We start from the raw sequence: 12932 nt of genomic DNA, 5'->3' as shown, positions 1-12932 counted from the left end.
TGTCAGATTCCCATATGCAGATGAGGCTGGAATTGGAAAGAACTAGGCAGGTTGCAAGCCTTCTGTGGACATGAACACTAGCAGGCACACAGTACAACACCACACAGCACGCTAAAAGACTATGGCAAAGCCTTTTGCCAGCAACTCCCAGGTCCAGCCCCTCGTTTTTGCATGACTACTCTGAGAAGAGATTAGCACTTCTGAAATATCCTCAGGCATGACGAGAGCTGTGGCTGGCTGTGCCTAGCAGCGTTATTTATATGCTCTGAGCAGAACTTGCGATGAGGCTCTCCTTGTGCCACCGTGGTTGAGGTGGCTTGAGATGCCTCTTCTCCTCCCAACCTGGAACCTGGAAGGAACAGAGGGGCAAGCCGACCAGAAAACCCTCTGAAAAAAGAAAAAATAGAACTTCATTCAATAATATCTGTGGGGTAAAGAACAGATGTGGTGACCCTGCAGGAGTGCCAGTAGCTCTGAACAGTCAGCTGGGATTTCTGCTTAGCAGAGTTTTATTTCAAGCTAAAATAACATGGGAAGTATAGGCTGTTGCACAGAATACTGGTGCTAAAATATTTACTCAGACAAAGGTGATTCCATTGAGATTAATTCTATTTCAAAGAAAAACATCAATATATAATATTGTCACTCATAAGAGTGGTAGAAAATGCACTGTAGTTAAAATAGATTTGATATATCTAGCCTTGCTTGTCTTTCATTCATTGCAAAGTAGTAGTTAAAGCGGCACTATCTATGTATTTTTAAGGCAACAAGTATAGGAGTAATCTCTTCACAACAAGTACAGCAATCTAATCATGTTGAACTGCAATCTAGAGGCACCATTTTTTGTCTTGGTCGAAGTTAATTCCTTTACGTGTTGCTCCTGCAAGTCTACACTAAATCACCAGCATTTGGGGCAGGTGCAGTTCCCATGGTCAGAGCTCCACTCTCAAATCTAGCTTTGTAATTTTTGTGCAGCTGCGTGCCAGGACAGGTAATGAGCCTGTCTGCAGCTGCCATATTGACCATATTGTTTGGACCCTGTCGGGTAGCAGCGACTGCAGGCAGGGAACAGCAATGCAGAACAGAGCAGCTGAGCAATGATGGCAGGACTTCAAAATGCCATAGGCAGCTTTCCTAAAAAAAAAAAACCCAAATACTATAGATCTTGCTTCACGGCTGCACCTGGACTAGCTGCACAGTGAACAATTTTTCTCACTGTGGTAAAACCCGTTGTCATCATCTTCAGTATTTACAATAATATAATTAAATACTGCCTAATAACACATAGAAGGAACTCTATGTATATGTGTATGAGAAAAAAAATCCTGAACAAAATGAAAGAATTTATGCCAAAGCCAAGAAGTCGCACAAACTTCGTTTAGTGAAGTCATTCATGGCCAACACAGAGGCAAGATGGGTTTCATTAAGACACAAAAATGAGGTTTCCAATGACTATTTTATTTATAAATGTAAAAGTATAAAGTTGGCTAGATATTCGGGGCTTCCATTTTTATTGAAAACCAACAACTAAAGTCAGTGCTTGCTTAACTGTCAGTTTCAGCAAATCTTTCGTTCATTGCAGAAGTAACAGAATTTTAACATAACTTCTCTCTTGCATTTTCCATACATTTAATGGAAAAAATTAGTACATTAACCCAGAAAGGTATAGCAGGGTTTCATAACATCCTTATTTCTCTTTTGAAGAAATGTGAACTGCCACAAAATTGCTTTGACTGTTGGTACATGCAAATTGTTACATCACACACAAAAGGGCTGACCTGTGCTTAGCAGTAGCCGGCATAGCTCGACTGAAAAAGTGGAGCTGCACTGATTTGCCTTAGCCGATGATCCAAGCATCGCTCTAAATCAGTCACAGATGCCATTTTGAATGGTCGACTAGCATCTTCTTCCTCTTCATGTCAGATGATAAGATTGTATATCAAGACACTATTTTCTTTCCCATTTGACCTTTGCACATCATCCAAAATAAAGAAAAATATATCAATGTTGATAAATTACTTTTATGTAGTTTCTTTCTTCCTGGCATTGGCTCAAAGTTCTTTGAAACTAGTTGAGTATGCAAAGTACTATAGATCATCAATGAAGTATACACACATGAAGTATAGCCACTCCCTTCTGTAATCATAGATTGCACATTCTTTACATCTGTCCATTGACTTGGATCCTTAGCTATAAGTTTTCTGTGACTTCATATTTTTTTCTCAGAAAAAAAGTTTCATAGTGTTTTCACAGTTTGTTGCAGATTTAAAAGCATGAAGCATGAGCTATATAAAGATTTTCAACCAAGAAACAAGTGTTTCTCAGATGAAATATTTTATTCATTAATTGAAAACACTTTGGTGTCCATGGCCTGCTATAGGAGTTGGCCTGTAGAGAGGCAGATGTGCAGAAGTGTTAACTGCATTGTTTCTCGGTATTGTTGTTCTGGTACCGCACCGCAGCGAAGCCTTGACCAACAGGTCGGCGAGAGCTGTGCCAGGGGAGGCAGCGGCCTTCAGCAGCTCACCCTCTCCGCTGCTTCAGCAGGCTCTTGCGGATGTTACCACCTCCCTTCTGCTCTGCAGATCTGCCAGCTGAGCCGCTTGCAAGATTGACACTTCATGTGCTTCAGTCAAATTGCAGGAAGCTGGAAAAATTGACACATTTTGACAGAAACAGAGGTGTGAACGCACAGAGTTGACAGATCTGAGGGGGCACAGAACAAAAATAGGAGTTGGGAGCAGACTGCAGACATGTATCTGTCCATATACGTGGTTTTATCCCATGGGCAGGCTTATGTTGTACAAGAAGATGGAAGCTTGCTCCCAAATTTTCAGATTGTGCTTTAAGATTTTAATTTAACTGTTTTAAATACTATTTAAAATTATTGCTCTTTTGTGGCAGTAGTCTGTGCTTTAGAAACGTTAAAGCAGAGAAGTCAAACTCTTTATAAGGCAGCCTGCACTCGGTTCAGGCCACCTTCCGTAGAAGTTGTTATAATGTAGACATTGTAAGGATAAAGTGGATAGGTAATGAAATGCACAAAAACAAATGCGATGCTCCTTTTCTCCTAATATACAGAGCGCTGTTTATATTGAAAAATAAATACAGAAATAAAAAGTGAGACTAAGACATCGAAACTGTTCTCTCGGTTTAACCCCAGGACTGCAAAGTCAAGGATGCCTAAGGCAGGGAAAACCTAGTTATTTTGCTGACACCGTCACCATATTTCACCAGTCTGCACCACAGCTAATAAACTTTGCAACACCAAAGATGATTAATTTAGGTGCTGTACTTGCAAAGCATGGTTACAGCTCTGCTAGACTCACGCCGGCGTGTCCGTGTGGTGCTCTGCAAAGGTGTGTTATATTCATAGCTCAGTTTGGCTCCAGTCTGGGGAGCTCTTGTGCATGCTGAAGGTCCTCAAGACTATCCCAGGGAGTTTGCTGGGTAGCTTTAGGTTAGCATGTAATGGCTTATTAAGCCACAGATTTTGTAAATGTATTTCACTTAACCATATTAAAAACAAGGACCTAGACTTCTACCTGGAAACTGTTGATTGGGTAATTAACATGATTGTTTCTCATGACACCCTGGAGCCTGTTCAACCACAGGGAGTTACCTCGGGGCGAGTACCTCCAGACGCTGCCCTTGCTCCGCGAAGCGGGGACAGTCTGGCCAGGGGAGCGGCCCGCCTGCCCGCAGAGACAGCGGTCAAGGCTAGCGCGGGCAGCCCGTCACACGCTGACGTGGTTGCACGTTAGAACTGCTCGCCTCTTCTCCCAGGCGTGAAGGGGAGGAAAATTAAATCTATAGACATTTCCAGTAGACCCAAACACTGCGCGGGTGCCCCAGGAGAGAGCGCTTTCCGTTGGAGTCAGTGTTCGGGTGGGGTCGCAGAAGTCCCCAGCTGAGAACTGGGACTTTATAACGATGTATACAAAACAAAACCCATCCGGGGTCACTCCTGCGGCACTGCGTGCCCGCTCCCCGTCGGGACGCGCCCAGCGGCGCCGCAGGGATGCCACCGCCACCTCCAGCCCGCGGGGCGCGCCCAGGTGCGCCGCGCCGCGCCGTGCCGCGCCCGGGCGGGCGGAGCCGCCGCCGCCGCCCGCGACGCCGGGGAGCCGGCGGAGGGGCCTCCCCGCAGCCATGGGGCAGCGAGGGGCGCTGCGCGCCCGCCCGCCCTGCCGCACGGGTCAGTGCCTGCGCGGGCGCGGAGGGGGGGGCCGGCGGGCGCGGGGGGGCGCGCGGCGCTGGGGGGAGGGCGCGCTGGGGACGCGGCGCCGCGCGGAAGCTGCGCGGGGGGCGCGCGGCGCTGGGCGGAGGGGAGGGCGCGGGCTGCGCGAGGCGCCCGGCGCCGCCCCGGCGGCCCCCCGCGCTGCCCCTGCGCCCGCAGCGCGGCGGCGGCTGTCGCGACGCCGGTACGCGTGAGGCTGCTCCGCCGTGATGTCACGCGGTTGTTTTGCGAGGAGTGTGACGCTGCCGGTGCCGGGCGGGCTCCTGCGCTGCTTCTCCCGTGGCCGGCTCGTGTCTAGATCCTCTTTTCAGCATCTTTTGTGCGTTTTTGTGAACGGGGGTGTGCCGGGGAACGGATCCTTGCTGCCTCTCAGTAAGCCAGGCCCTGGCGAGCGTGGGCTTGGTATTTCCCGGGTGACCGACAAGGGCATTTCATGTCCCTGCCAGGTGTGAGCTGATTCGTGAACGCAGTAAAAATGGTCAAATTACATGTCTAAATAGTTTTCCAGATGACTTAGGACCAGTAGCTTCAGCAGCCGGATAAAAGCTGAGCTGGCTGCCGCTAGCAAAGCGCAGGGTACCTTAGTCCTAGGCTTTTGCAGGACTGCAAGTTAAAATTGCTACAAGGAGTGTGTAGTACCGGGCTGGCTCATCTACCCGACTCAGATAATACTTAGGTGTTTGAGAAAACATTTTTGGATTTAGCTGAATCGTAAAAAGACTTCAGAAGTTACAACCACCTAAACTCAGACTGGTTTCCTGTTGCTAGCAGCCTTGAGTCAAAGCTCGGAGAGTTTTTCTGCAAGGAGGGGTTCTGCTGACAGGTTCGTGTTTGTTGACATTTGGAAGTGGGAGGTGAAACTAGCTTAGCTACAGAAACTGGGTGCTGAGCAAGCCAGGCGGCCTCAGAGATTTGTCACCTTCCTCAGTCCTTCTGGGTAATCTTTAGACTGGTCACAGTGGGGAACAAAGTAATAGTAATTCCTGGATCAGCCTCCTCTTCCCAGCTCTCAGGTGGTTCTTTGATCAGCGGAGTGACATACCACTTCACAGGAAAGTGGAACAAATGACACGTTTTTTAAAACTAGAAAAAGCTGCTCAGCACAATAAACAGAGATCACAACCATTCAAAATGACTCTTCTCAGCTGGCAGACGGAAGAGGCAAAAAATCCAACGTCTCTTCGTAAATGTGAGCAAAGGTTGCGTTTCAGAAAGGAGACAAGCATCCTGTGGCAGTCACTGAGTCACTTACTACAGATGGCACGATTAAATTTTTATTATTCGATGTCGTAAAGTCTGCTGGGGAATGGAAAACTTAAAAATCAGTAAAAAAAGTCATAGTAGTGTCATATGAAAGAGAATAAGCCTGCCATTCATCTCCAGCTAAATGAAAGTACACCATTCACAAAAAGGGGAAGAAGAGTGTTGTTTTCTTCACTTCAGAAACCCAACACACTGATAGAAAGCTGCCTTTACCATTGCAGGTAGCTAAAAGACCATACTTACCAAGAGTTTTTGTCTTGATGCTTTCTTTTCATTAAAGGCAAGAACGGTTGCTGCTTCTCCCAGAAAGCCTGTAGTAGCTGAGTGGTGGTGGTACAACCGTCGCCAGTCTGATTTAGCATCTTTATCGAGAGCTAAGGGATTTCATTCACTGGCAACCTCTCTGCTTTTTTGCCTTGCCCTAATGTGTGTTAGCGAAGAGAAACATTTATGATTAAAGAACTTCTCTGTAATTTTCTTTTGTAATTTAATAATTATGTCAAAACTTAGGTATATGCAAAATTTTCTTTTTCTAAGATTATGCTAATATTTTAGGATTTTAAAATACTTTCAGATACAGATGCAAATCCCATTTCTTTTACATTATCTAATTGCAACTTCTAGTAATGATAAGATGGCACAATACTATCTGTCTTCTTACACACTACACAAAAGTAGTCTCATGTAGTTGTAAATTCTTTAAGATTTTAATCTCCAGCTGCAGAATATGGACATACCCATCTTGTGGGACCATTTTTACAAAGTCTGGCTTAGCAATACAAAACAACAACTGTTACACAGAAACTTTCTTGACAAACAAGGAAATGTTTGCCAAGCCCGAAAATCAAATGCTAACTTACTGTAGTGTGTTTGTTGTACAGTACGGCACAGGACAGCTAGGAGCAGGTGCTCATTCTCAGTTCCTTACTTGTAAAAGGCGGTATCTCCCAGTGTTAGTATCAGTATTGGCAGCTGCAAATGAAGATATGCTGTCAAATTTCACAGCATTTTTAATACTTCTGATATTTTAAATATTCCTTCCTAAACAGTATTAGGTGAATTATCCAAGGCTGCTTATTGTTAATTGTGCAGTGATGTACTTTTGACGGAACATTAATATTTCCAGAACTTAGGTATGAACAGACACAGAGGCACATCCTTTTCTGCCAAGTCTCCCAGTGTTTTTTTCAGTTGGGGGAAAAAAAAAGTGAGTGTATTACTGATGGTGCCACTCAGCAGGATGAATCCTTGATGTGTCATTTTAATTACAGGGGAAACAAGGAAAGCAAAATTATTTGTTGCATCCAGTGCTTTGTATGAATGACAGTGGACTGAGCTTTTGTACTTCTGCATCTGCTGTTTCATATTTTAACAGGTCTTTGCAATAAAACCTTTCTTTCCGGAAAGGCTGTCCTTATAAGCTATTCCAGCCTAGATTCTCTGATCCATGCTGTTTGCGTGCTGCAGTCTACCATGAGAAACTGTGAATCATCTGCCTAGACTGCTGTAAGCCCTGTTGCAGCATTGCTGCCTGTCGCCTGCTTCCCCCTGCAAAGTAATGACTCCTTTCGTTCTTGGAACTGCAATACCTCTTCTTCCTTTAAAAAACACGTCTAGGCTGATGGCAATGACGACATTGCCACAGGCTGTCATCGTAGTGATGCTGATAAGGTTTGGCTGGCGGAAAGTGTGAAGCTGCAGTCTTTTAGCTCAGGATCACCCGGCCCTGCAGCTGTGTTGCAGGGATAGGCAGGGGGACTGTCCCTTGCAGGTTGGGGTCTTCCTCCAGCTAGAGGTTATTGAGGTTAGGTGAAAATTGCTGTGAGTTGTAATGAAGCCTCCACCTCAAAATTTTTTGATTGGTTAAGGAAGATGTGGCTCACATAGTAATCACTGAACAGTTTTAATAAAACATATTAGTACCCATACGCAGCAAGGGTTTGCTCCCTATATAGATTTTCTTTTTCCTTCTCTCTTATTTTTTTTTTTTTTTTTTTGGTTGTTGTTTCCAAACCTCAGCTACAAAGGTAAAAGCAGAAGCCTGGAATAACAGCAGGCTTACTCTAGCAGGCAAAGTCTGAAATCATGGATTTGGCTATATGTTTGTGTTTTGGGGATGTGGTCTCTGTGCAACACAAGAACCCTTTCTTCTTGAGGTTTCAGGATAGCTTTTATGATTTCAAGTTGAATTTTACATTGAAGATAATATTTTATTCTTGCCTTCCTTGGTGTTGCCCTAATTGCTTGACTGAGCCAATGTAGTACAAAAAATATAGATAAAATAAGCCATGCACCTGTGAATTATAGGAGCGGGTAATGACCTGGGGCAGCATGATGTATGTTATGTGGGTTTTCTGAGTTATTTGCATGGTCAGAAATGGCAAGTGCTCTGGGAAGATGTGGAAAGGAGTGAGCAGAGCGAGGATGGGGCTCCTTTAGAGCTGTGCCTGGTTCATGAATCAGTTGTCCTCCTTTTTCTCCTCCCAGGTGCTGTTCTCTCTTTTGCTTGCCATGACTCCTGCCAAGCATGGTGCCAGATCATCAATGTGTCTGAATCCCACTCTTCTCTCCTCACCTCTGTGGACGGGACTCTCAATGAAACGAACTGGAGCATTTCTACGCCTGCTGGAAGCAAATATCGCCTCTACGTTGGCTTGGCTTTGGCGATAGGTTCCAGTATCTTTATTGGTTCTAGTTTCATACTGAAGAAGAAAGGGCTTTTGAAACTGGCAGACAAAGGAGTCCCACGAGCTGGTAAGCGGTGGTGCCCGCCTTGCTCTTGCTGGAGACACAAATGCCCCTTTTATAACTCCGCAAAATCAAGGTTCGAGTCACAGATCACATGTTTAAAACCACTGTAGTTGAAAACCGTTGTACTTTAACGGTGATTAGAAGTCCTGTCTTGGCTAGGGATGGAAATACGGTGTGATTACAGGGACTGAAATTTCAGAATTCTTAGGGCTGTGGGGGCAGCAGTGGGTATTAAATATAGTGAGCTGGTGATACTTCCTCCTTGACAGCAGTTAGATAACAAATAAAGTGTCTTCCTTTGTCTTACCCTTCAAAATGCCTTTCTCTCTCTTTTTTCCCACCTTTTTCCCCCCTCATTTGAGATAGAAAGTCTTAAGATGGTAACTAGATTTAGTTCTTTTTTGAAAAAAGGAAGTGCAATACTTAGTACAGAAGTTTCTACAGTTAGTACAACTATTCTTCCATCAAAGTCAACAGATGAAGAGCTAGAAAAATGTGGAGAGCTTTTAAAAAACCCATTGGCTTAATCTCATAGTTCCCTTTACATAGATTTAAATATATAGCATCAGCAGTTTTTCTTTTGTTTGTTGTCTTTATTGCAATATTCTCTTCCAGAGAATTTGGTTATTTGGAAAAAAAAAAAAAAGTGTTACTGAATGTTCAATATACTTATGTTTTATGTAAAAAAAAAAATTAAAGCATGCCTTTTTCTTTCCAATTTCTCTCAATTTAAAGTATAAGCAGAGTCAAAATGCAGCTGACGGTGTATGAATATATTGGATCTGACCTGGGAAGGCAGTTTGAAGCATTTCTTGAGCTCAGCAAAAATCTTCATGGACATTTTACTTTTGCTTGGAACTTTTCCTCCGTGTGTATTTAGTCAAATATAATTTTTCAGAAGTCCAAGTCAAAAAGCAGTAGAGCGATTAATAAAAAATGTCAGTCAAAATCAAATGAAATATTCTTCATGTCACAGCCATATAACATGCTCTTTCAGTACTTTGTAGGACTAGATGCAAATGTGAAGCTGTAGCTTTGTTTATTATGATAAGGTGATCTCTTTCTTCTAAGATGAGATTATTTTTTCTGCTTTCAGGACAGGGTGGATATTCTTATTTGAAGGAGTGGCTTTGGTGGGCTGGATTGCTATCAAGTAAGTCATCTCTTTCCTCTCAACCCATAAGTAAATGCTACATGAAGGAGATAGATTGTTTTAAATAGATTTGTTCCCTGATTTTTAACTCCCCTCACTTAAAAGAAATGTCTTTGCAATCACCTTTATGACAGAAGCCGTTCTGATATCCCATCTCTCAAATATTGTGTTTGCTCTTTGGAGCTCTTTGCAGAATAACAGCCTTTTCTTTAATATCCAGTCAAAAGCAATGGGATTGAATCCGTCCAGTTTCTAGGAGTACTTAGGGGAAAAGTGTTTAACTTTCTTCAGCCTTTATTATGTCCCGAGGAAGTTAGACACGTTTGAAAGGGAAATTTGCATATGTAGTGTAGAAAAAAGATTTTGGTTTCTATTTGCTATCATAGGTACCATACAAAATATTTATAATAGTATGCCTTTTATTCCCCCCCCTTCAGTCTGATCCAAATGTTCTTTCTTCTGCAGTGGGATTAGGAGAAGCTGCAAACTTTGCTGCTTATGCCTTTGCACCTGCAACCTTAGTTACCCCCTTGGGTGCGCTGAGTGTTCTCATAAGGTTAGTACAAACTGGAAGCAAACTTCAACAAATGAACCGTTCACTGCGTGAGGGAAAAATACTGTCTTTGGCTGAAAGTAGAGAATTCTAATAAGAAAACTGAAAAGCAATATATGGAAAAACAGTGCTTTTTGGTCCTTGGTGGAAAGATCCCTTGCTCATTTAGAACTGAATTTTCTGGGCAGAGGGAATGAGAAGTCTTGCTGCAATGACTAATATATGTTTTCCCAACAGCCTTCCACCTATATTATAAAGTATTTCTTATCAGTGTATACCAGGTATACTGCTGATGCACAGTGGTAGAAGGCTGTAATTCATCTCTTCCGAGAGAACTGAAGCTTTCTGTTTCTTTTGGCCTTTAAAAGGTCTTATCCCGTTCTTCAGTTGTGACAAACTTCAAAAGAAAATACAGTATTCCCCCATTAAAATGTTTTGAAAAACATTTCTTTTTTTATAGGAGCATAATTTCCTATTAAGGCACACTTAGTAAGCATTTTGGGTTTGTTTGGTCTTTTCCAAGTCCTTCTGGAAAGAAGGCGAAGAAAATTTTAGCTTTTTTAATATCCACAGTTAAAATCTGTGGTTCTTTCGAAATACGAATGCTCTTCAAACACTCATTATTTCCTATGTATGAAGAAACAAATAATTTCCAAGTACTTAAGCACATAGATTAATATGTCTGTCACAGAAGCAGAAAAGACATGGATTATGCTTACAATAAACCTTCTGGGAAATAATTTATTAGCAAAATGGAATTATTGTCTTTTAAATGTAAAACACTTATTTTTTAAGACCTGAGTATGCTATATGAAACATTGTGTTTAAAACCAACCTGGGCCACGTTTGTTTGTTTGTTTGTTTGTTTGTTTAAAAAAAGATGCTTGTGTAATCTAACTGCTAAAAATGCAGCTGTTCTGTCATAGCAAAACCAGTGTAACTCTGTCACCTACAGATGTGCTAGGATCGGCATGTAGGTAGATGCAGACTAGCTGGCTGCCTGGCTGCTACTTTTCAAAACAGCCTGAGTTTTAACGCCCTCTCCTTTGATGTGGATAGCAATCTTTCCAATTTTCATGAAACAGATGTCGTGAGAACTTCATGTCAGTGAGTTCGTTACCCTTGTGCGAAAAAATAGCTCTAATTTGATCAGTGGGTTGAAAAACTATTTGTGAGCGTGTCCACACACTGTTAAGTGTCTGTGCCTAAGATTGTGCTCTAACAGGCTAATTGTGTGCCCTGTGAGGTGGCCTCATTTGGGCTGTGTTATTATCCTTAGGTTAAATCTTGAACCCCTTGGAGAGCCTGGGGTCAGTCCTCTTCAAAGGTGAAGACGTGCCTTCTCTGTGGTTTTGGGGGAGTCCTGGCAAGCCAGGCAGAAACTTTGGGTGGGAGAGCCCAGGAAGGGATGAGGAGGAACAGTTTCCAAAACTTGTGTGGATTGGTTCTAATGGCAAATGAAGTGCTTTAAACCGTTTTTGGAAGAAAGTAACAGCTCGTGTCATCAGTCTACAGGTGTGTGAGAGTGCATACCCCTGACCCAGGCAATCAGTAATGAGAAGTTCCTGAAGCAATTAGCACCCTTTACAACCTGGAGGGGAGGGATCAGGGTTGCTCACCCCCCTAATCAGACGTGACCTTCTTGATCCTGACCAACCTTCCTGCAAAACTCCTTAAAATTTGATTGTTTCAAGCTGATTTCCCATACATCCAAATTGAAAAGAGGTTTTGAATTACTATCGTGTTACACAGAGATTTTTAATGTCTCGTGTGGCTGGTGGAGCTGAACCTTTTATTTATATTTTGCCAAACAGTGCTATATTGTCATCCTATTTTTTAAATGAGAAGCTGAATATTCATGGAAAGCTGGGCTGTGTACTGAGTATTTTGGGGTCAACGGTCATGGTTATTCATGCCCCTGAGGAGGAGGAGGTCACCTCACTAGATGAGATGGAAAGAAAGCTGCAAGATCCAGGTCTGTATGCAATTGCAATGAACTTGTGCTACAGTTTATAGAGAAGTGTTCAGGACACTGAATAACTTTTTTTAGCGTGTACTTGGATGTAGTCTGGTGTTTTCTTTCATGCGCATTACTATTCTTCCCTTTCCTCTTTCTTACAGCATTTGTTACGTTTGCTGTTCTCCTAACAGTTGTTGCCCTTATGCTGATTGTAATCGTGGCTCCAAGGAGAGGTCAGACAAATATACTGATCTACATTTTAATTTGCTCACTCATTGGTGCTTTCTCTGTCTCATCTGTGAAAGGCCTGGGCATTGCCATTAAACAAATGCTGGCGCAGAAGCCAGTTTATCGACATCCATTGGTTTACGTTTTGGTGGGCATCTTAGTGCTCTCAGTCAGCACTCAGATCAGCTATCTCAACAAAGCGTTGGATGTGTTCAATACATCTCTAGTGACACCTATTTATTATGTGTGTTTCACCACGACGGTTGTGACATGCTCCATCATCCTGTTCAAGGAGTGGAGTAGCATGGACCTGGGTGATATCATTGGAACCCTGAGTGGATTCTGCAGTATCATTATAGGCATTTTTCTATTGCACGCTTTCAAAAATACTAATATCACCTGGAGTCAGTTGATGTCTACTATTGCCAGAGAACCATCATTACCACACCATGAACACGAAACCTGTCACACTTTACTGGAGAGCATGGAAGACCCAGCTTTGGCATATGAGGAGGACAACGTTTTATTCAGTCAATGAAACTCTCAAGCAGTGTCCATCATCAAAGTATCATGAATTGCAGACTCAGCCCACCTGTGTCTACCAGAATGCTCTCCTTTTCTGCAGTCCTCTGGAAAACCATATGTAAGGCCAGTTAACTGTGGGTCACTCCTCTGTGCCAGCTGTTGGTAGTAATGAATGAAAATGTTCAATAATTAACATGACAGAAACCTGATGGTGATTGTATATCAGGCAATGAACAACCATGTCCTTTTTTTATGCAGC

The 12932-nt window shown here is 43.0% G+C and overlaps 1 protein-coding gene across 1 annotated transcript; it reads left to right on the top strand.

Moving 5' to 3' along the window:
* Window positions 1-4152: 4152 nt before the first annotated feature.
* Window positions 4153-12686, top strand: NIPAL1 (NIPA like domain containing 1; the record flags this gene model as incomplete). The annotated part of the gene is made up of 6 exons (XM_082315506.1): window positions 4153-4198; window positions 7991-8257; window positions 9351-9407; window positions 9873-9963; window positions 11775-11935; window positions 12082-12686. 6 exons carry the CDS (start codon window positions 4153-4155, stop codon window positions 12684-12686), a joined length of 1227 nt encoding a protein of 408 aa, XP_082171632.1.
* Window positions 12687-12932: the final 246 nt, after the last annotated feature.

Source organism: Platalea leucorodia (assembly GCF_965183815.1).
Source record: "Platalea leucorodia genome assembly, chromosome: 6".
NCBI classification, from domain to species: domain Eukaryota; kingdom Metazoa; phylum Chordata; class Aves; order Pelecaniformes; family Threskiornithidae; genus Platalea; species Platalea leucorodia.
The sequence above is the reverse complement of the archived record's forward strand: the minus strand, read 5'-3'. Positions and strand labels throughout refer to the sequence as shown.